This window comes from Dipodomys merriami, unplaced genomic scaffold, assembly GCF_024711535.1.
Source record: "Dipodomys merriami isolate MVZ:Mamm:240054 unplaced genomic scaffold, mDipMer1.0.p SCAF_363, whole genome shotgun sequence".
NCBI classification, from domain to species: Eukaryota; Metazoa; Chordata; class Mammalia; order Rodentia; family Heteromyidae; genus Dipodomys; species Dipodomys merriami.
The window spans coordinates 326,348-347,969 of record NW_027205193.1 but is presented as its reverse complement, the minus strand read 5'-3'; the positions used below and the strand labels follow the sequence as shown (position 1 = coordinate 347,969).

Genomic DNA, 21,622 nt, shown 5'->3' with positions numbered 1-21,622 from the left:
AATTAGAATTTAATGTTAAATATCTGCAGTATTTCCAGGTCAGTACTCATGTAATTTAATTTGATTAACATGTACTGTTTCTGATAGGCAATAATAGAAACACATCAGGCACAGTGGTTCTGTCTGAAATCCTACCTGATTGGGAACTGAAAATGGGAATCAGAATTTGAGGACAATCAAGGCACAGTGTTGGGAAGACTCTTTCTCATCCAATAGCTGGGTATGGGGGCATGCACCAGTCATCCTAGCAGTGTTGGTCCTGAGCTCAGGAGGATAGTAGTTTCAAAAATAGTGGGCAACAATATTGTGAGATTCCATCTCAATGGAAGAAACTGGGCTCATAATTTTAACACCAGCAGAGAGTAGAAAACGAGACTATGGTCTAGGTGTGGGCCTTGGGAAAATTCAAAACTCTATCTCAAAATATCCAGTCCCTTCTAAGAAGGAGACTGCAAATGTGGCTTATTAGTAGAACAATTACCTAGCAAGTTCAATGTCCTTAGTTAAAACAGTATGAGAGAGTACAGCCAGTTCTTTTTCTTGGTTCTTAAACCAAAGGAAATGTTAAAGGAAGTAAAAAGCAATTATGAATAAGACAAATAACTTGTATTTAAATGTTATAATTTGAGAAATTAATGATGACAATAACTATTTCCATAATTACATTAATGAATCTCTTATAGTAAGTACATACTAATTTACATATTTACATGAAGAACGCATTTGACATTGATGCTGATTGTTAAAACCATGTATAGGCAAGAATAATATTTGTTCGTGTCTTGCAAATATGATGTGGAACTTGGTTACTGAAGGTTATGTGTTTAATAATTAAGAGAGTGTTGGTGATTTTGTATATTGCTTCAGATATTTCCCTAATTTGAATAAGGCTTGAATGGCTGTTGCTACTAATGTGGGCATCCTTCCCATTTGATTTTGAGTACATTCTGTTTGCATGAATTTCTATACAGCAGAACCATTAATAGGTTCTTAAGTTATTCTGTCTTGACTGCCAGCAAAGCTCCCCGGAACTTTTGCTTCTGACAAGGTTATTTGCAGAAGAGGCTTGCGCCTTCCCTTTGCAGAGCTGTCATGTCCATTCATCATATGGCCATTTTGTATAAGCTTCCAATTTGTGCTTTCTGGTAACAGTCTAAACAGCATTTGTGATATCTGAGATCTACTTGGAAAACCTACTTAGTGCCAGCATGATGGATGGTATACTTTACCAGTTCTTTGTAATTCATTGTGCACTAGGAAGGTGACATTGTTTACCCCATCATCAAGACAGGTGGGTCAGTAAAAGGGTCCTAAGGAGAGTTGTCCTGTCAGATGCAAAATACATATTAAAATGGGTACATAAATAATTTACTATGAGTGAGGTTGGCATCACGGAATAAACAGATACTTGCATTTTTTTCTTAAAAGATAAATAGCAACTATATCACCCTAAGGTTAAAGCCACTGGTAGTGGGAGCCTACAATATCGAATCAATTTTCTAAGCAGTGCACATCCCAAGGAATGTTTTATTTATACTGTGCAGGACACATGTAGAAAAGCATAATGCATGATATTTATTATACATTGATTCTCCTATGTTCTTCTTTTCTTTTTGAGCCGTAGATTTTTTCTTATTTCTGCACATTTTAGGTGAGGGAGATATTTTCCTTCTGGAAATCTTAATTCTAGTGCCTAAAAGGCAATTCAAACAATGCAGTTTTGCTAAGAAACATTTCAGCACTTATTATTCTGCATAAAAGTGTACTATCATTAGCATATTCATCACCACTCTATACTGTACAGATCAGACTTCAAAGCCATCCTTACCAGCTGTACACAATCGCTACAGTGGTCTAAGACTTGACGTAGTCTTCTGTATGATGGACTTATAATAGTCACTAAGATGGCTATTGGAAGTAATGAAAATACCATAGGCAGAGTCTTGTACTTAAAAAGCACTCCGGTTTTCATTAGGATTATTGTTTGGCAGAATATAGGCACATCATGGTCAAATGAAGGAATAAGAAAATGTCTTATCCGTATATCAAGATTTGCAGTACATGCTTATGCCATATTTAATTGTGCTACCCAATTTTAATCTTCCATCTTTTGTTAAATATGATAAAAGTTAATTGTTAGAGAGGAAAAGGCTTTGACAAGTATGGATAAATTATAAAATATAAATAAGATCTCAATCATAATTTTGAAACTTAACTCTGGACTCAAAGAATTTAGGAATTAAATAATTTATTGTTGAATACAGAAAGATAAATCATGTTCTTTGGCCCTGAAGAGCACTGTTTGCTTTTATATATGAAATAGTAAGACATGGTAGTTTAACATATGAACTTTAAGCACTACATCAAATATTTTGTCAGAGTCTTAAAGAGAAAAATGTAGCAAGATGCCCAGGAATCCATGTATAGTTTATAATCTATGTCTGGTTTCCTCATGACTGGGAAGGGATAAAAGGCAGGGCTATTCACACTTAGTTCCGAATGACCCCTGAACAAGCTAAAAACAAAACAAAAATCAAAGACACCGAGAAGCTAGGGGAGTCCAGTGGAATTTTATAACTTAAATCTTTTGTGTCTGGCTTTTTACATGGAGTTACTGTCTGAATACCACAGAAAATGAGTGTGGCGCCATTTTCAGTGGTCTTTCTATTATGGTTCATATCAATGGCAACAATGGAAGATATGAGATAAATGACTGGGATTCCAGCTGTTTAGAGTGCTTATTAATTTTTAAAAGTTTGCACAAAATCCCATAGTCAACTCTAACTTTTGCTTCTGGTGTCACAAGCCCTGCTCACTAACTGTTTGAGTTTTTAAACAAATGGATCATACTGGGCTCTGGTGGCTCCTGCCTGTAATCCTAGCTACCCCAGAAGCTAAGATCTGAGAATTGAGGATCAAAGTCAGACCAGGCTTGAGGTTCCTGGAGACTCTAATCTCCATGAACCAGACAAAAAGCCAGAAGTGTATTAGTGACTCAATTGGTATAGTTCCAGCCTTGGGCAAAAAAGTGAGGCTTTGAGTTCTAGCTCAGTGCTGGCATAAAAACCAGCAAAAAAAAAAATAAAACAGAGCTTCATTCAACCACGCAGGTAAAAGCCCAGTGGACAATTCCATAATTTATCAGAACAAAAGTATCCCTTTTTTGGGGAAAAAGCAAAGGTCTGAATTCCGAGTTTGTTGGTTTTTTTGTTTGGTTGCTTTTTTGTTGTGTTATGTTTTCTGCTTTTTTGTCATGGGTTTGAACTCAGGGTGTGGCCACTATCCCTGAGCTCATTTGCTCAAGGTTAGCACTCTACTATTTTGAGCCACAGCTCAACTTTTTGTTTGTTGGTGGTTAATTGGAGATAAGAGTCACATGGACTCTTCTGTCTGGGTTGGCTTTGAACCATGATCTTTAGATCTCATCCTTCTGAGTAGCTAGGATTACAAGCGCCTGGCCCTGAATTCTAACTTTTGATGTGATGAGGTTCATTTATAAAGGTTCTTCATCACTATTACTATTTGACAGAAATACTCTTTTTTCATTACTAATTTCTTTTTCTTTTTTTTGTGTCCGGTTGTGGGGCCTGAACTCTGGGCCTGGGCGCTGTCCCTCAGCTCTTCAGCTCAAGGCTAACGCTCTACCACTTGAGCCACAGCGCCACTTCCGGCTTTTTTCTTTTTGCTTATGTGGTGCTGAGGAATCGAACCCAGGGCCTCGAGCATGCAAGGCAAGCGCTCTACCACTGAGCCACCTTCCCAGCCCCTTCATTACTAATTTCATTTAAAACATGCTACCCGCAAAGGTAAGTCATAATAGAACTTACTTCACAAATTGAACTTGTATTTTAATTTCTATCAAAACACCAATTCTCAAATATCTTAGATTCTAAATAAGATTAATATCATTTCATAATTTCTACAAATCGAGTATTTACAGAAAATATGTCATGAGTTTACTATCTAGAAAGCACACAGCTTAGGTTTCTGTACTATTTCCAACACTAATCTAATTGATTTTAGAAAGAAAATTCTGCTATTAGTTTCATAGCCTGCAGGAAGAATTCTCTTGAATGAATTTTCTTGTCCTTCAACATCCTTACCTTAATAAGTTGAGTGTCATTAATTAAATAAAGTGCCCTGTGATTATTAATTTGTCATTCCTTATATTTTAATTTGGTACTGAAAATTGACTAATTTAGGATTGAGCCAGCTGGATCTCACTTCTATAACAGGATACATTCAACATTCAACAAACACACGTTGAGTGCCCTTTATCTGCCTATTACAGAAGATGAGTGATGAGGAAAAACAGTCTTGGATCAGCCACATAGGGCTGGCAATCTGATAGGAGGAGCTGGCATTGAGTTCACCAATCATCAAACTGCACAAGCTCATGCTGCAATCATTAAACTGCACAAGGTTATATTGCAATGAACTCTGGCAAATTACTTACATATATAAGCTCCATTTCCCTCATCTAGAAAATAGGCAGACATTTACCAAAAAAAAAAATGTTCTGAAGGGAGCCTACAAGCAATCTGGTACAATCTGCTTCATAAGATATCTAGCATATGGAATTTGAATGGTTAATTATTTAGTTTTGCCTTATAAAACTTTCACTGTACAGTTCAATCCTTTCATACATACACACACACACACACACACACACACACACACACACACACACACACACACACACACGATGTCCCAATAGATAGACTATCCTATCAGCCTCTTTTTTCGGGTATTTTGCTCTTGTTAATTTAATAAACTTGACTTTTTCTAAGTTCATGGAGACTTTTCCAGCTTCCTCCAGGCTTAGACATAAGCTTTAACTTGTATGTCAGATGAATACCTGTATTCTGTTTTTAGTCCTCTGTCAATACTTATTGTGTACATTTTACCTCTTTAGAAGGCCACACACTTAAATGTAATCTTTTATGAATGAAATTTTTCACCTTTCACTTAAGTTCTATGAATTCAATGTGTTTCAGAACTAGAAAGCTCTTGGTATATATATTTGTTTTTTGTTTTTGGTCAGTCATGGGGCTTGAACTCTGGGCCTGGGTGCTCTGCCTCTTGAGCCACTTCTGGTTTTCTGGTGGTTAATTGGAGACAAGAGTTTCACGGACTTTCCTGCCCAGGCTGGCTTTGAACTGTGATCCTCAGATCTCAGTCTCCTGAGTAGCTAGGATTAGAGGCGTGAGCCACTGTTGCCCAACTTCTTGGTATATTTTTTTTTTTTTTACAAAATACACAGTAGAGGGCCCCATACATGTGTCTTAATGGCATGGGGAAGCCAGCCAGCCAGAGTTTATCTGCTACTAAGATTCTTTTGTGAGCTGTCCTAATTTTGTCTACCTCCAATTCCTCACAAAATAGTGTCCTGCTGGCCTTCAAAAATCAAGTACATTGAAAATCCTTAAACCACATAAATTTGTCAATGCAGCATGTCAGGACTGTTACATCCAAGATAACCATTTTACTGGCTTATAACCCTATAGCACTCAACAAGAGTCAATCCATTCCAAGTTAATGGCAGTAAGGTCGCAGTATAAAGGTGGGGTGGACAGAGCCAAAAACGAAACACAAAGGGCCAATACACTCGAAAAGCAGTTCAATTCATCTTGTGATATATATATATATATATATATATATATATATATATATATATACATACATACATATATATTCATATATGAATGTATATATATTTCAAATCTTGATTGCTATGGTATTAGGAGAAAGCAAGAGGAAAAGTACAATGTTGCAGTATCAAATTCTTACCTTCTACAAAGAGCAGATATGGAGGTGATCTTTTATGCCTCTGCCCAAATTTGTGTGATTTTAAAGGTCACAGAAGGTGAAGAGTATGCTGGAATTTCAGATGTTGGATTCTTTACTTGATGATTCTATAAACACTTTTGCTTTGCTTTGATAATCTATTTTTGTATTAGATATTAGATTATTTATTTGAGATGCACACATATGTATGTATCTTTGAGATATCTTTACATAGACTTTACATGCATCAGTGTTAGTAATCATTTAACAAGTATTTATTTATTATTTTACTTCATACTATCCTAGGTGTTGCCTGGTGTAAGTCATGGTTTTGTTAGAAAAATCTCAGCCCCAAGGGGTAGATCATCAGTGGAGCTAGCAAGCTGAGTGAGTGTCAAATCTTGAGCTTAAACAGCAATAACAGCAAACATTTTTCAATTTTAGTAATGGTTGATAAATTGGTATTAACTTAAATATTAAATGTTGTGTACATATTTTGACTTACCATTATGTACCTTATAAAGATGTGGTTGAAAATAAAAATAATTGAAATCCTTAAATAAACACAATAAAGAAGGAAATTATATTAATATATCACAGATAATTAGTTAAAAGTAGAATCCTGCTGTGGAGAAGAGCAGAGCAAAGTCAATGCATTGTCTTGATTTGGAGTAATCAAAGTATTAATGAGTGGTTGTAATCAGAAATCTGACATCTCATACCTGACATCTGAAATCTGTGATCTAAGGTCTGATATTGGAGGGAAAATTTGAAAATGCAAAGGAATAAGTGAGATAAGTTTCAGTGGGTGACGTGTGTGCTTTTCTTGTAATGAAATATTTATTCATTCTAGGCATCTTTAGTAAGCTGAAGCCAAACTGTATAGTGTATTTAACAGTCAAGTGACTTTTGCTGAGCCAGGGGAAGGGTAGAAAGGGGCAAAAGAAGCAGTTACCTAAGTGTTGGAGTCAATACCAGATTCAAATATAGAATCCTATATTCAAAATCATTGATAACTTCAAGGCAATGGCACCAGAATATGATAGCAGGGCTCCCTTCAGAGTACCAACATCTGTTCAGCTGCACAGGCTTCAGGCTGGGGAAGCCAGCATTAGTGGAAGAGATGTGAATATAGAAAAACATGGCGAGGATCATGCAAGGCAGAATTGGACACATTACAATTTTGATTTGATTTACTTTTCTATCTCAAAGTCATCTTTTTCCTAATGAAAACACAGAGATCCAGAAAAGTCCATTTAAAATTAACCCACATTGGCAGAGTTTTGAAGATTCAGCATCCCACCATCTGTGTGATTTCCCCCAAAAGCTATCACCTTTCCATTCACTTTCTTTTTTATTTCTATAAAATTATTTTATTTATTAATTTTATTATCCTCAAGAACAAAGGTCTTGCCAACTACCATGCATCTTTGATCAATGGCCATTCTTCCTTCCTGCTCCATCTCAACTGCACCCATTCCCTCAGTTGTTCTGATTCTATTTTTCACATGTGTACATTAACATTTTGGCTCCATTTCCCCATCGTTTATCTGCTCCTGCTCCTCTTGATCTCACCTGTACATACCTTTCATTTTCTTACCTGCCCTACCTGCTTTCTTTGGCAATCACATGGTCACATATCGTGTTGCTGAGTGTCCAAAATACAATCTAGTATGTAGTAGCTATGTGCGAGAAAGCTTTGTCTAATGTTTCTTTACATGAAGTTCCTCATGTGAAAAATGAGAATAGGTAATCTATCTCTTTGACTTCTTCTAATGATTAAAGGGAACAATTACTATAATAAGCTACTTAGAGGTGTGTTAACTATATAAAAATGTGTGCATCCATAGAAAATGTTAGTGTGGTAATGGTGTGGCTGAATCTTTCAAAACTGAAGTTACAATGGTTGGCTTATTATTTACCATTTATTTCTTTGCACTAGCATCCTAGGAGTGCAAAGTCAATTGCAACACATCCCAGTTCCAAATGCAAATACTTCTTATCTTTTGCTATGTGATTTTTGTCCCTTGAGTTTCAATGTTAACTACTCTGGATATACATTTATGTGTATCCATTCATTTATTCCTTATTTTACTGAGGGCCTATGCTGTGCTTGTTAATGAAAATAGAGCTTGACTGTGACCATTGTGTGGAATTGTGAAAGAGTCTACGGGTTTTCTCATCTGCATATGTATGAGCATTGCCATGAATATTGAAATATATTGTTTGAATGGATGTGATTTTAGTCAGCAGTGAGAGGCCATCAGAGCTTAGTTGTTTGGTTATTACTAAACTATATAGATATTTCATTTTTAATGAAGAATGGAGACATCCAACACAAATGCTGCAGCCATGTAACAAACACTTGTTTCTAGCCCAATTAAGTTTGTGACAATATCAATTTTGATCTAGATTCAATATGTTTTCCTATATATTGTAATTATTGACATTAAGAGAACAGAACTGAATAGAAATTACCAAGTTATTTATCTAGGTTAGAAATAAGATTCCTGTGCATATGTTAGCTATATTTCCAGTAGTTGAGCTTTGTCAAGTTTAAAATGTTTTGATTGCTATTATAAATTTATTATTTGTTAGGATTACATTTTATTTTCTCCAGGTTCTTTTCTTTTTTTTAAATTTAATTTTATTTTATTTGAGAACATACTGTACAGAGGGGCTACAATTACATGGGCAGGATAATGCATACATTTCTTACCAAGCATTGCAGCCTCCTCCTTTGTTTACCCTTCACCTCCCTTCCCAGCCTCCCCCCTCCCCTCACCCAATTATACCCCCCTCCCCCCCCCCCACCGACATTGTAAAGCTGGTTTTGACATGACATTTTGTACTTCTCATTGTTGCAACAGGTCCACCTGTATCCTTAAACGACTTGTTTGCCCCCATCTCCTCCACATGTTATACTGACATCAAATATAGTGAAAGCGGGGGTTACACTGTGGGGGAGGGACATACAAAGCAACAAAGAAATAATCTTATAAATGCGTTAGAAACATATGCATGAAAGAAACGAAAACATTAAAATACATATTTAAGGGTTCATTTTCCTAACATCACATTATCTGACCTTTTCTGCTTGACTCATACCTATACTAGATATTGCAAATAAGGGAAACCATGGGACCTATGCTTCTTTGGGCCTGGTTCTTTTCTATGATCTAGAAAATTGTATTTGAAATGAAATTCTACTTAAAGATTTAATTTTTTATTTTTATAAAGTTTCATATTAAAAAGAACAAGATTGTCATTGTTGAAGAAATTCATATGAAAAGAAATGTATGCTTTTATTTATATTAACTCACATTTATTAGAAAATTTGATATAAGATGTCTTTCAATTTTTGTACTTTGTATTTGTAATAAAAAGTACAAGTTTAGTATTTGCATTTATTTTTTATAACTCATAAAGGATTTTTAAAATTAACTTTATTATTGTAGGTGATACACACAGGTGTTACATTTACATGCATCAGGTAATAAGTACATTTCTTTTCCTACACTGTCATCTGTCCCCTAATACTTTCCCTTTCCCTCCTTCCCATCTCCACCCATGAGTTGTATAGTTCACTTTAATCAATGTCCATTGCATGCCACTGCTGCATTTTTTCATCCTTTTACTTCAGATCCCATGCCCCCCTCACCCTCCCACTGATATGCAGCTGAATACACTGTATATAAGGTAATGAATATAGAATCATTAGAAAATGTAAAATAAGTAATTTGTTTACATATCTTTAGAATTTATTTAAATATGTCTATTATTTTGTGTACATATGAAGCAATGCTTGGGTATTTCACCTTTGTGATTCTCTCCTAAGACTATTCTCTTTTGGTTTCAATATATGTGAGTATCAAGAATCCTGTATAATTCGTCATATCTCAGTGCATTTTAGATTTAACTTCTGCATATCAAGGAGAACATGTGCCGTTTGTCTCTCTGATCTTGGATTACCTCACTTAACAGGATTTGTTCTAGTTCCATCCATTTCCCTGCAAATGACATTATTTTATTTTTTCTAATAGCTATGCGAAATTCCATTGTATAAAGGTAGAACAATCTTTGTATCCACACATTTTTTGTGAGGCATCTGGGTTGTTTCTGTATCTTGGCTATTGCGAATAATATGACAATGACTATGTATGGCAGGTGTCTTTATCATATCATGATGCTCAGGGTAGATGCCTAGGAGTGGTATGGCTGGATGATAGGGAAGGTCTGTGTTTAGTTTTTGTGGAACCTTCAGACTGCTTTCCAGAGTGGTTGTATTAGCTTACATTCTCACCAGCAGTGCAGTGGGGTTCCTTTTTCCCCATACCCAAGCCAGCATTTGTTGTCTGAATTTAAAATGTTGGTCAATCTAACTGAGGTGAGATGGAATCCCAGGGTTGTTTTGATTTGCATTTCCTTTATGGCCAGGGATGATGAGCATTCCCCCATGTGTTTCTTTGCTTTTCTTACTTCCTCTTCTGAGAAGTCTCTCCTTACCTTTCTTGCCCATTTAATGATTGTTTTGTTAAGTTTGGGAGAGGTTAATTTCTTGAGCTTTACATATATATTGGATATTATGCCTTTGTCTGATGTATTGCTGGTAAAGATCTTTTCCCAATTGGTTAGCTCTTTTTCTCATTTGTTAACAGTGTCTTTAGCTATGCACTTTTTATTTCAATGTAGTCCCATTGTCGAGTCTCTCACCTATGTGTGTGTCTCTGGGGCTCTATTCAAGAAATTCCTGCCTATACCTATAAGCTCTAATGTTTCTCCGACTCTCTCTTGCAGTAGTTCCAGAGTTATTCACAAAGGATTTGACATTTTTATTTTAATAAATTTATCTTGATTTTTCTTCTTCACCTGAAGGAGAAATCTAAAAAATAAGGTGTAGATTTGTTCTGTAAACAAAAGCATCTGTTGAAAGCTATTTTTTAATTTTATTTTTCACTTACATTGTTTTAATATTTTTGTAATGGTGCTGTACAGAGGGGCTACATAAGTAAGGTAACGAGTATATTTCCTATCCAGCACTGTTTTCCCTTCCCTCCCCACCTCCCCAATTCCTTGGAAGCTATTTTTTATTAAAGTCTAGGTAACTTTATTCTTCCCTTCGCATACATTTTATATTTAAAAACAGGAATTATATTATTAGGCTCCACTCTGGACTGAATGTTCTCTCTCGGAGGAAATCCATTGGTTAAGAGCAAACTACCAATATGACTATATTTAGAAATGGTGCCTACAGAAGGGTAGTTAAAGATAAAAGGAGGTCTTTAGGGTAGGCTCTGATTTGATTAAATTAGTGTCTTTACAAGAAATGATCCCAGAGAAAATATCTGAGATCAAGAATGCATTCATATTCTTTCCATCTCTCTACCCCATTCCTTTTTCTCCTATCCTCCCTTTTCCCTCTTTCCCCCTCCCTCTTTCTTTCTCTGTGTCTGCCTGTCTGTGAGTCTGTGTCTGCCTGCCATTTGAGACCTAGGTAGAAAGAAGTTGGTTGTCTGCAAGTCAGGAAGAGAGATTTCCCCTGGGATCCAGTTGGCCTCCATCCTGATCTTTGGCTTCTGGCCTCCAGAACTGTGAGGCAATAAACTCCTGTTGTTTAAGCAAACCAATTGGTGTTTTATAAATCCTGAGCACAGGAAGACACACCATTTTCTGGGGAGTATGATGGATCATTCCATGTTTAACCTAATATTACCCATGGGAAGTCCTTGTTCAGAAGCTGTCAAGTCTTCAGCATCTTCAGCAATGAAGTGGTTTCCTGTAAGAAAAACCCATCTACTGGGAAAATCCCTCCATTCTTGTGTTACTAATCATGTAACATGAGCCTCATCTTTCTTCTGTAGGAAATGATGATGAAGGATGGTTACTTCAAAAGTTAAAAATTGTCTGAACAGTTCCCATGATGCAGTAGGGACTTTTATGTTATTTTATATTATTGCCTGTTCCTGGGTGTATCTGTTTAATAATCGTAAAGACTGACCAATTCAACATTCTATTTCTTTGTCACAAAATTGAAACCCTTTCAGGGCTGGGAAGGTGGCTCAGTGGTAGAGCGCTTGCCTAGCATGCATGAGGACCTGGGTTCAATTCCTTAGCACCACATAAGCAGAAAAAGCCAGAAGTGATGCTGTAGCCCAAGTGGTAGAATGCTGGACTTGAGCTGAAGAGCTGAGGGACAGTACCCAGGTGCAGAGTTCAGGCCCCACAACCGAACAAAGAGGGGAAACCTCTTTCAGCAAGTCATTGATATGAAACATCTTTGTGTAAATGATTTATTTATGTCAATATCACATGACACCCTTATTAAAGAGAAGATTTGCATTCTAAGCTGCAAGAATATGAAGGATGTCAGATTTCTATAGTTTTCCCCCCAGGTTTTTTTTTTTTTGGTGATTTATTGCACTAGATGCTCTCAAATTATAAATCAAAGAACAACTGATGTATGAATGATCACATTTAATATTCCAGCTTCTCAGTCTTTGCTAATTGGTTGATCACTCCTCACATGTTATAATATAAAGAGTAGGTATTTTAATATTAATGTTAAAATATGCAGCTTTCTTTCCAACTGCTTTTATGTAGACCACTGCAGAGTAATACCATGGCTTCCTTTTTCACCTGGGATAAAATCTATTGTTCCTTGTCAATTGTTACTGATGTTTTAGGTTCCTAGTTCAAAAATTAATGTGAGAAATGACATAATCCCTGCTATTCGGACATAAATTAAATGTAGTACTTCTGCTGGTTGAGTAAATGATTGTCTATACTGAGGGGACAAATTTGATGAGAAGCAGTTCATTGTAACATTGTGAACATGTGAAAAGAAAAAGCTTGGCATTTTATCCTCCTGTTGCATATTGATTTATGCCTCAGAAAAATTCAATGTGCTTTCATGCAGCTGTGATTTTGAGCTGACTTGAAGGTGAACAGGAAAGACTTTCAGAAAGGATGTGGTTCAAAGATACCCTCTGAAGGCAATAGATACATTTTTATTATCACATGTCAAAACCTCAGAACATTGGCACTTGTGTAATTATTGATTTATAATGTACTGCCTCAAACTGTGGAAGCCAAAATAGACAGATATAATGATATCCATTTTAAGAAACATTTCTTTGTGTAAAATATAAAACTTACACAGGCTAACATGCTTTGATCCATTGACACATACTTTTAAGTAAGGTCGATTGAAGAACCCTTTAATTGAAATTGTTCTTGTTCATTTGTGACATTGATGTTTTTTAATAATGTGAAAGATTTTAGAGAATTGGTATTTTTGTCATTGCTATGTCATTCTGGTAGATAGGAACACGATAAGACAGCCGTACCTTTATCTTCCAAAGCAGCAAGAATTTCCTCAACCTCTTCTAAATAAGAAAAACATATTTTTTAATATAACCAACTGAGAAACATCCTGAGAAACATGTCTGAAGATGCTGTCATTGAATCAAATGTAATTAGTAGGCAGCTTAGAATTGGAAGAAAAAAATCTGAACTCTCTCATTTGTGCAATGCAATCATTAATATGTGACTAATATGTAATCAGTCTTTTAAGATCACAGATCAACAGTTATTTATATGATAATGGCATCAGCAAATTCAAAAATTATACTAAAGGCACCTGATTTAATTACATGTTAATAGGAAGAAAATTGTAATGAAAAGCCATTCTGACAGATACATTCTCAGCAACTAGATTTCTTGTAAATCACCTTGAGATTCATGAGGTAGCACTGTATACTACACCGTTGGGTGAAAACAAGCTTGCCCTGGGCCATTTACATGATCTTTCTATGTATCAGAAACTGAGGCTGGTGTACCTTCCCCCTCCACATACACACAGGTCCAAGGAGAGTCTTGAGGGTGGGAGAGATCATGCTGAGGTTTAAAGTAGAAAACATTTTATATAAGTGGATAATGGATAACTGAAATTCATTAAGGCAGAGAAGACTTGAAATGGCATTGATATTTTCCTAGTTTTTGCAGATGCAGATAAATGCAACTTCTAAAGTACTATTTCATGCTAGAAATGCCTTCTCCAGTAGATAGATTTATGTATCATTCAGTGGTATTCATATTTTCTTTTTGAAACATTTATTTCACAAAAGAACTCATGTGAGCAATGCCCTTTGCATATAACTGTTTATAAGTGAAGTGCATTGGTTCTTGGTGGGAAGGGTGGAAAGTCTCAAGTCTTCATTTTTCTCACTGTGTTGCTCTCACTCACTCTTTTATCCACATGTCTATGGTACATAATGATACAATTTGAAATAGCATGTTTTGCTTAACACATTGTACATATCCTGGAAGGCAGACATACAACTACCATTTTGATGACAGAAATTGCGGAAGTATAGTTGAAAGGAACTGTCTAAGGTAATAGAAATGCATGTTAAGTAGGTCCTGCAGTTCAGTATAGCTTTCCAGGGAAGAGGAGAGGGCTACCTTTGCCACAGGAGGATTCATTTGATTGTCAACACAGAGTCATGAGAGTTCTACGCTACCAAAAGGGAATTTCTAAAAATGAGTAACACAAATGCGTGATATTATTTAACTATAGATAGTAGGTGGGGTGATTTGTGACAAAAATGATAGCTTGGGGGCAGGAAGGTGGCTCAGTGCTAGAGTGCTTGCTTGCATGCATGAGCCCCTGGGTTTGAATTCTCAGTACCATATAAGCAGAAAAAGCCAGAAGTGGCACTGTGGCTCAAGTGGTAGAGCACTAGCCTTGAGCTGAAGAGCTCAGGGACAGCACCCAGGCCCAGAGTTCAGGCCCCACAACTGACAACAACAACAACAACAACAAAATGATATCTTGGGAGCATATTCCAATATACTGAAATGTTAGACTTGCACATGTGGTTTCCCACATTGCATACTGCAAAATCCAAGAAGTTATCATTCACATATTCACATCTGCTCAGGCAAACCAAGGATATGAGCAGTTGGGAATAATTTCATCATACTAGTAGAACTCTGAATTTAATTTATGTAAAAAATGAATCATTGGATTTTCGCAAGCCAGAGAATGGTATGATTGCTATTGTCCCTTAAGGCAATTAATTTTGCAGTGCTTTATAAAATAACACAAATTGCAGAAACATGAATGTAGAACAAAACAAGAGAAATATGCTTAGTTTGTAATTTGTTTAAAAGAGAAAGTGCTAAGCACAAATGACTAAAACTTTCCCCCCACATGACTGGGAGACTCATCTTTCTCTGGTAGAAATAGAAAAATCAAGTTTATTGAGATGAGGACAGGGAGAGGCAGAGTCAGTCTTCTTTTGAATATTTCAATTACCACAAATAATTTTAACACATTAATTGGGTTAAGTGACACTTTTCTTCCCGAAAGGCTTTATCTCTCTTCGTGTGTTCTTCTTTTTCAGGCTGAAGTCATCGACGTGAGTTATGGAACCAGAGAGGATTTAAAAAGGATAAAAAAAATGAAAAATACAACGAATCAAATTGCACTCTTAAAATTAGGAAAATTGCCACTACTTTATAAGGTCAGTCCAGGGTTTGTTATTTGGTAGTAGAGGAAATAATTGCTTTTGTTGAAGTCACATGTCTCTCTGAGTTTGAAGAGCACAGAGAAGTGTGTCTGTGTGTGTGCTTGTGAGTATGTATGTGTGTGAGAGAGGAAGAGAGAGAAAGACAAATGGGCAGAGAGTATCACAGGCTGTTCCCAAATAGTGTATTTTAAATTTAGATACTTCTGACAGAAGTCTTGATGACTACATAACTTAAGAAAGGTGGTATCTTAAACAGGGTATTAATTACTTTGTGAGAACTGAATTACATGGCCATGTTCCTCATAATAGTCCCCATCAGAAATGCTGAAAAGAGAGCCTAAGTATCTTCTTCTCTTGATATACGTAAGGCCTCTCATCTAATGTCAAAACTGACTACATACCATATGCTCTATTGTAAAATAGTGTTTAGCTGATTTATACTCCCTTGTGATTGATTTTATCAACTGTGAACTGTATCACTTCACAGTTACCGTGGTCAAAAATTTAATGAAAATATAATAAGCTAAGGAAGAACAAATTTTTTATTTACTTTATTTAAATAGATTTTTTAACCACTAATTGCTACAAGTATTTGAATAATTAAGGGAACTCAATCTGCATATCAGTCATGAGTCACCACAACCCACATCACCAATGTTCCTGCTAACTGCAGTTTCCTTCTCAATTGAAAAGAATGGCCAGTGTAGTTATGTTCTGGAACTCTGCTGTTCTGTTAGAATGGATTTCTACTTTTCCAATCTTGGTTTTTCTTGTTTTTGTGCCAGTATTGGGGCTAGGACTCAGGGCCTATATGTTGTCACTGAGCTTTTTAATTTTCTTTTGCTCAAGGCTGGCACTCTAACACTTGAGCCACAGCTTGGCTTCCAGTTTTTTTTTGCTGGTCAATTGGAGAAAAGAGACTCATAGACTTTTCTTCCCAGGATGGCTTTAAATCTCCATCCTTAGATCACAGACTTCTGAGTAGCTAGAATTATAGGTGAGAGCCACTAGTGCCTGGCTTACTTATACAATCTTAAATGACGCTTGCTCATTCCCAGGTTCAGAAGTGTTTGTGGAACTCTTTTGTGCTCTGTTGGGAAAAAGCATTCTATAAATGCCTTCAATTATCTTTCAAGAATCTTCTTATATTCCAGTCAGAGCCTTGTACTAAACTGGCCAGAACATTAAGATAATCAATCTTCGCATTATGGTATACAATGGTATTAGTTTTGATAAATAATTTTTCAATACAATTTATGTTTTATAAATAATTATATTTTGATCTAAAACTTCCTGTTTAGTTCATTCTCACAGATAAAAATCAGTTGAAAATGATATTTGACAGGATAAACATCAGAAATGATACATGCATCCAGTTAAACATTGAGTATTATTGTACTTTTGTACTGCTGAACATTATACAATAGTCAAAAGAATATTAATGGCACATGAATATCCTTACATGCCAAACCAACACATTATAAAGAGAACATTTATAATTTTAATAATAAGGATTGTAGCATTATTGCCTGAGATGAAAACATTGTTAATAACGGAGGCTATAATTTATTAAGTAAGTTTCATATATTATCTCATTAACATTCACAATAACCGTATTGTTGAGGTCAGGGCTATTATCTTCATTTTACAGTCAAGGTAATTAAAGCAGAAAAACAACAAATGACTGGGTTGGAGAATACTTACTAGTTAAAGGAAACAAGGAATGTTTCTACCTAGGCATCTTATTTCAGACCTTGAATCTTCCAGATGTGTGTGTATGTGTGTGTGTGTGTGTTTGTGTATGTGCACACACACATGCACAAGCATGCTTTGTCTCCATTATATTCCAGTAAATCAATATATTGATCATGGACATGCTAAGGTCAAATTTTAGCTGATATTCTAAGATAATGAGTATACATTTAGTTTGATATCAGCTATCAAACATCAGAATTTCAAAGGAAAGAATTATGTAAGCCATAATATGGTTCAGTGTGTCTCTCATCTCCAGGGTAAAAAAAGTTTGCAGATGAAGGGAGAAATTATTTTTATTTTTATTTTTTGAGTCGTGGGGCTTCAACTCTGGGTCTGGGCACTGTCCCTCAGCTCTTCAGCTCAAGGCTAGTGCTCTACCACTTGAGCCACAGCACCACTTCCTCTTTTTTGAATGGTTTATTGGAAATAAGAGTCTCAGGGACGTTCCTGCCTGGGCTGGCTTTTTTTTTTTTTTTTTTGGTCGGTCGTAGGCCTTGAACTCTGGGCCTGGGCGCTGTCCCTTAGCTCTTCAGCTCAAGGCGAGCGCTCTACCACTTGAGCTACAGCGCCACTTCTGGTTTTCTCCTGGTTTATTGGAGATAGGAGTCTCACAGTCTTTCCTGCCAGGGCTGGCTTTGAACCTCGATCCTGAGATCTCAACCTCCTGAATAGTTCGGATTATAGGCGTGAGTCAACAGCACCAGGTTGAAGGGAGATTTTATAAAGAGGAATTTGGGAGAAAGCTATACAGGCAACTAACTGGCCAGTGACACTGGGGCTTCCATGAAACCACACTGAGGTCTTCATGATCTTGTGCAGTGGTAAACTGATGTGTGATACTATGTGAAACCTCGGGTAAGAGAAAAGTTTATTAAATAGCTCATAGATATGTTGGAATTGACCTTCATTCCTGAGCTGGGAGAAGACTTTTCTTCAGAAGTGTCCGTGGGCCCAGACAGAAGTCCATGTGACAGATGGCGGATTTCAGCTCTTCTTCCTTCTGCACTGAGTTTCAGCTCCAGGCTTGATGTTTGAGGCAGGGACAACACAGGTTACACTTGCATTTATCCAGAGCAAGGAAATTGCCTAGGGAATGTTTCACTTAGTTACCAAGTACACAGCGGACACCCAAAGACATCTGCCAACATCCATGCGACTTCAAAAAGTAAAATCTGAAAACCCTATGCACTGAACTTCCAACTTCTCTCCAACCTCAGAGAAGTAGTAGCATAGTAACTACACAGGGAAGGAAATAGAACAGAATATATTCCTTCTCCAACAACAGATGTGAACTGTTACAAGGACAACATGAGAAAATTCTAAGGGGAGAGTTTGTATAACAATAGGAGACGAGTCATTCAAATTGCTTACTTAGACTGGAGAGTCAATTTGAGTGTGTGTGTGTGTGTGTGTGTGTGTGTATGTGTGTGTGTGTGTGTGTATTACCAACAGATTTACATAGCAATGGATTATTAGCAATAATCAGAAAAATAATGGGACAGAACAAGTTTTCCTTGAGGCATTTGAAAAAAATCTATTCCTATCTAGATATTTTGAAGAGAACACTGGGAAACAAAGTTACATGGACTCACATACATTATGTGGAATTTGCTTGTTCAACCTGTCAGTTACTACAATATTGTGTCTAGTAGAACTACAGAGATGGACTTGTAGATTCCTTCTACGTCTCCTTCCTATCTGCCTACATTTATATAAATTCTACAATGTTTATTAGCAGGAAAAGAGCTTTTAAAAATTCAAGTACAGGCTGGATGCAGTGCCTTATACCTGTAATCCTGTCCTGTAATTTTGTATTTTTCCAGTATTGGGGCTTAAACTCAGGGCCTAGGCATTGTCACAGAGATTTTTTGAACAAATCTACCTCTCTACCACACTATCACTCCTCCACGTCTGGCTTTTTGATGGTTAATTGGTGGTAAGAGTCTTAGGAACTTACCTGCCTCGGCTGGCTTTGAACCATGGTCATCATATCTTAGTCTTCTGAGTAGCAAGGATTACAGGCATGAACCAACAGCATCAGATAGAAGCTTATCATTTTATCAGTTAAAGCACGTTTCTTTGTGGTTCCTCCAGAAGATCTTCACATTATCAAATCCTTTGACATATTTACAATGAAATGACTTATTGTAACAGTCCAGATGACCTACAAATGATGAGTGCAAGAAAAATGTGTACATATATACAATAGAATTGTATTCTCCATTAGGAGGTGTAATATTATGTCCTTTGCACAGAAATCGATGGACCTAGGGGAAAAAAATATTAAGTGAAGTAAGCCAGAATCACAGAGCAAAATGGCTCATGTTATCTCTCATATGTGGAAACTAGATCTAAAATACTACTTGGTATGGTAACGTGTGCATGGTTTTATACGTATATACATAAATAAACTGAATAAAGGATGGGGGGAGGAATCCAAAGGTATAGAGGCTCTGAACAACTAATGTACTCTTTATCCAAATGGATACAAGAAGTGGAAACAAGTTTTTGTGGAGAGGGGGCTTTCATGAATGGAGGGAGGAAGAACAAGCAAATGTGGTCATTTGATTCAATGTATGTTAAAAATGAACTATGTATATTAAGGGTAAGGATGGGAGAGGTGAAATGGGAGAGAATAAAGGAAGGGGTGACATTGACCAAGAAGCATTAGACTTATAACCTGACTTAGAGAATTGTAACCCCTTTGTATAACTGAATAGTAGCTCTACACCAAAGCTCTTCCAGAGCCCTCTCTGGAAACAAGTATTATCTTTCATCCAGAAGACCCAAGGCAATTTCCCCTTTAAGGTCCATTCTAGTCTTGTTTAGTTTCTATGGATTCCCAAAGAATCATGGGAGCTTATTGACGCTGGATCTATGAATATACCTTCACGTGGTGAAGGCAAAGACAGCCTGGGTTAGAAGCATTAGACAGCACAGTGTCCATTGAGTTAGCCTCACCTCACCTGTCCATCAAGTACATCCACAAGCCCAGATTCAAAAGTGAGGCAATGCAATTGACTCCAAAAAGGCAGTGGACCAATCGCCATCTCCATGAAACTAAACTACTAATCATTCTTCTAAATGAACCCTTGGTCTGTGAGCATGCCCCTGGATCGGTATTGTAGCAGTGAAGTGGTCACTAAATAATAATTCAACATAAATTTGGGAGAGATCTTTGTATGTGAAATATACAGAGCAAAGAGTAAGCATAATTGTGTGGTGAAATTATTTCTTAAAGTTATGGGGAGAATAACCTACATCTGAGAAGGAGGAGAGCTCATTACTTTTATTGTGAATTTTGAATATGTGTTATTTTAATCTGTGAAAGCATTGATGAGAAAAGCCTGTGTGTGCAGCCTGGCCATAAAGCACAATGTAGGTTTTAGGCTTAGAGCTTGACATCCATACAGCCTGTGCAGAAAGGTTAGCCAAGTTCAACAAAACTCACTCTTGCTAATTTCCTTAAGCTCAGACTTGAGCAGGCAGGATTTAAGTCAGTTGTAGGTGTGTACCCAGAGCAGTTTATTTTGCAGGAGGGTGTTTAACTCTTCATACTTTGGACTAGATATTTTTATTTTGTCCTCATTGTCTCAGATTTCTCTCAAGAAAAAAATGACCAGCCGGGCGCTGGTGGCTCACGCCTGTAATCCTAGCTACTCAGGAGGCTGAGATCTGAGGATCGCGGTTCAAAGCCAGCCCGGGCAGGAGAGACCATGAGACTCCTATCTCCAATAAATCACCAGAAAACCGGAAGTGGCGCTGTAGCTCAAGTGGTAGAGCGCTCGCCTTGAGCTGAAGAGCTGAGGGACAGCGCCCAGGCCCAGAGTTCAAGCCCCACGACCGACAAAAAAAAAAAAAAAAAAAAAAAAAAAAATGACCTAGTGAAGCAGAGCCTGAGCTCCTCACAATTTACAAATTACAAGACTGATAATGTGTAAATGGGATTAAAGCAAGGCTCAGGTAATTTAGGCCTATAATCTTAGCTACTTGAGAAGTTAAGATCTGAGAATTGTGGTTGAGAGCCAGTCTAGGCAGACAAATCCATGAGACACTTACCTTCAATTAACCAACCAAAATCCAGAAATATAGCTTTGGCTCAAGTGGTAGAGCACCAGCCTTGAGCTATAAAGCAAAGATAAGGGAGATTACTGAGAATCAAAAATAAAGCCCTAGTATAGACACACACAAACACACACACACACACACACACACACACACGGGCTGGAAAGGTGGCTCAGTGGTAGAGCGCTTGCCTTGCAAGCCTGAGGCCCTGGGTTCGATTCCTCAGCACCATATAAGCAAAAAGAAAAAAGCCGGAAGTGGCGCTGTGGCTCAAGTGGTAGAGCGCTAGCCTTGAGCTGAAGAGCTGAGAGACAGCGCCCAGGCCCAGAGTTCAGGCCCCACAACCGGACCCCCAAAAAACACACACACACACACACACAGTGCAATAAAGCATTGGACTTCTCTCTGATTTGTAATGTCACAAAAAAAGCAGTAATAATATTGTTTCCTCTATGACAACTAAAATTTAAGTAAATCCCACT

The 21,622-nt window shown here is 37.0% G+C and overlaps 1 protein-coding gene across 1 annotated transcript in view; it reads left to right on the top strand.

Moving 5' to 3' along the window:
* The window catches only part of LOC138804428 (inactive N-acetylated-alpha-linked acidic dipeptidase-like protein 2), a gene marked incomplete at its 3' end in the record, with an annotated part of 713,471 nt that overhangs the window by 375,092 nt on the left and 316,757 nt on the right, over nt 1-21,622 (top strand). Inside the window, exon 4 of the mRNA XM_069988683.1 lies at nt 15,195-15,314. Coding sequence (XP_069844784.1) covers nt 15,195-15,314 — 120 coding nt within the window. The remainder of the gene's footprint in view (nt 1-15,194; nt 15,315-21,622) is intronic.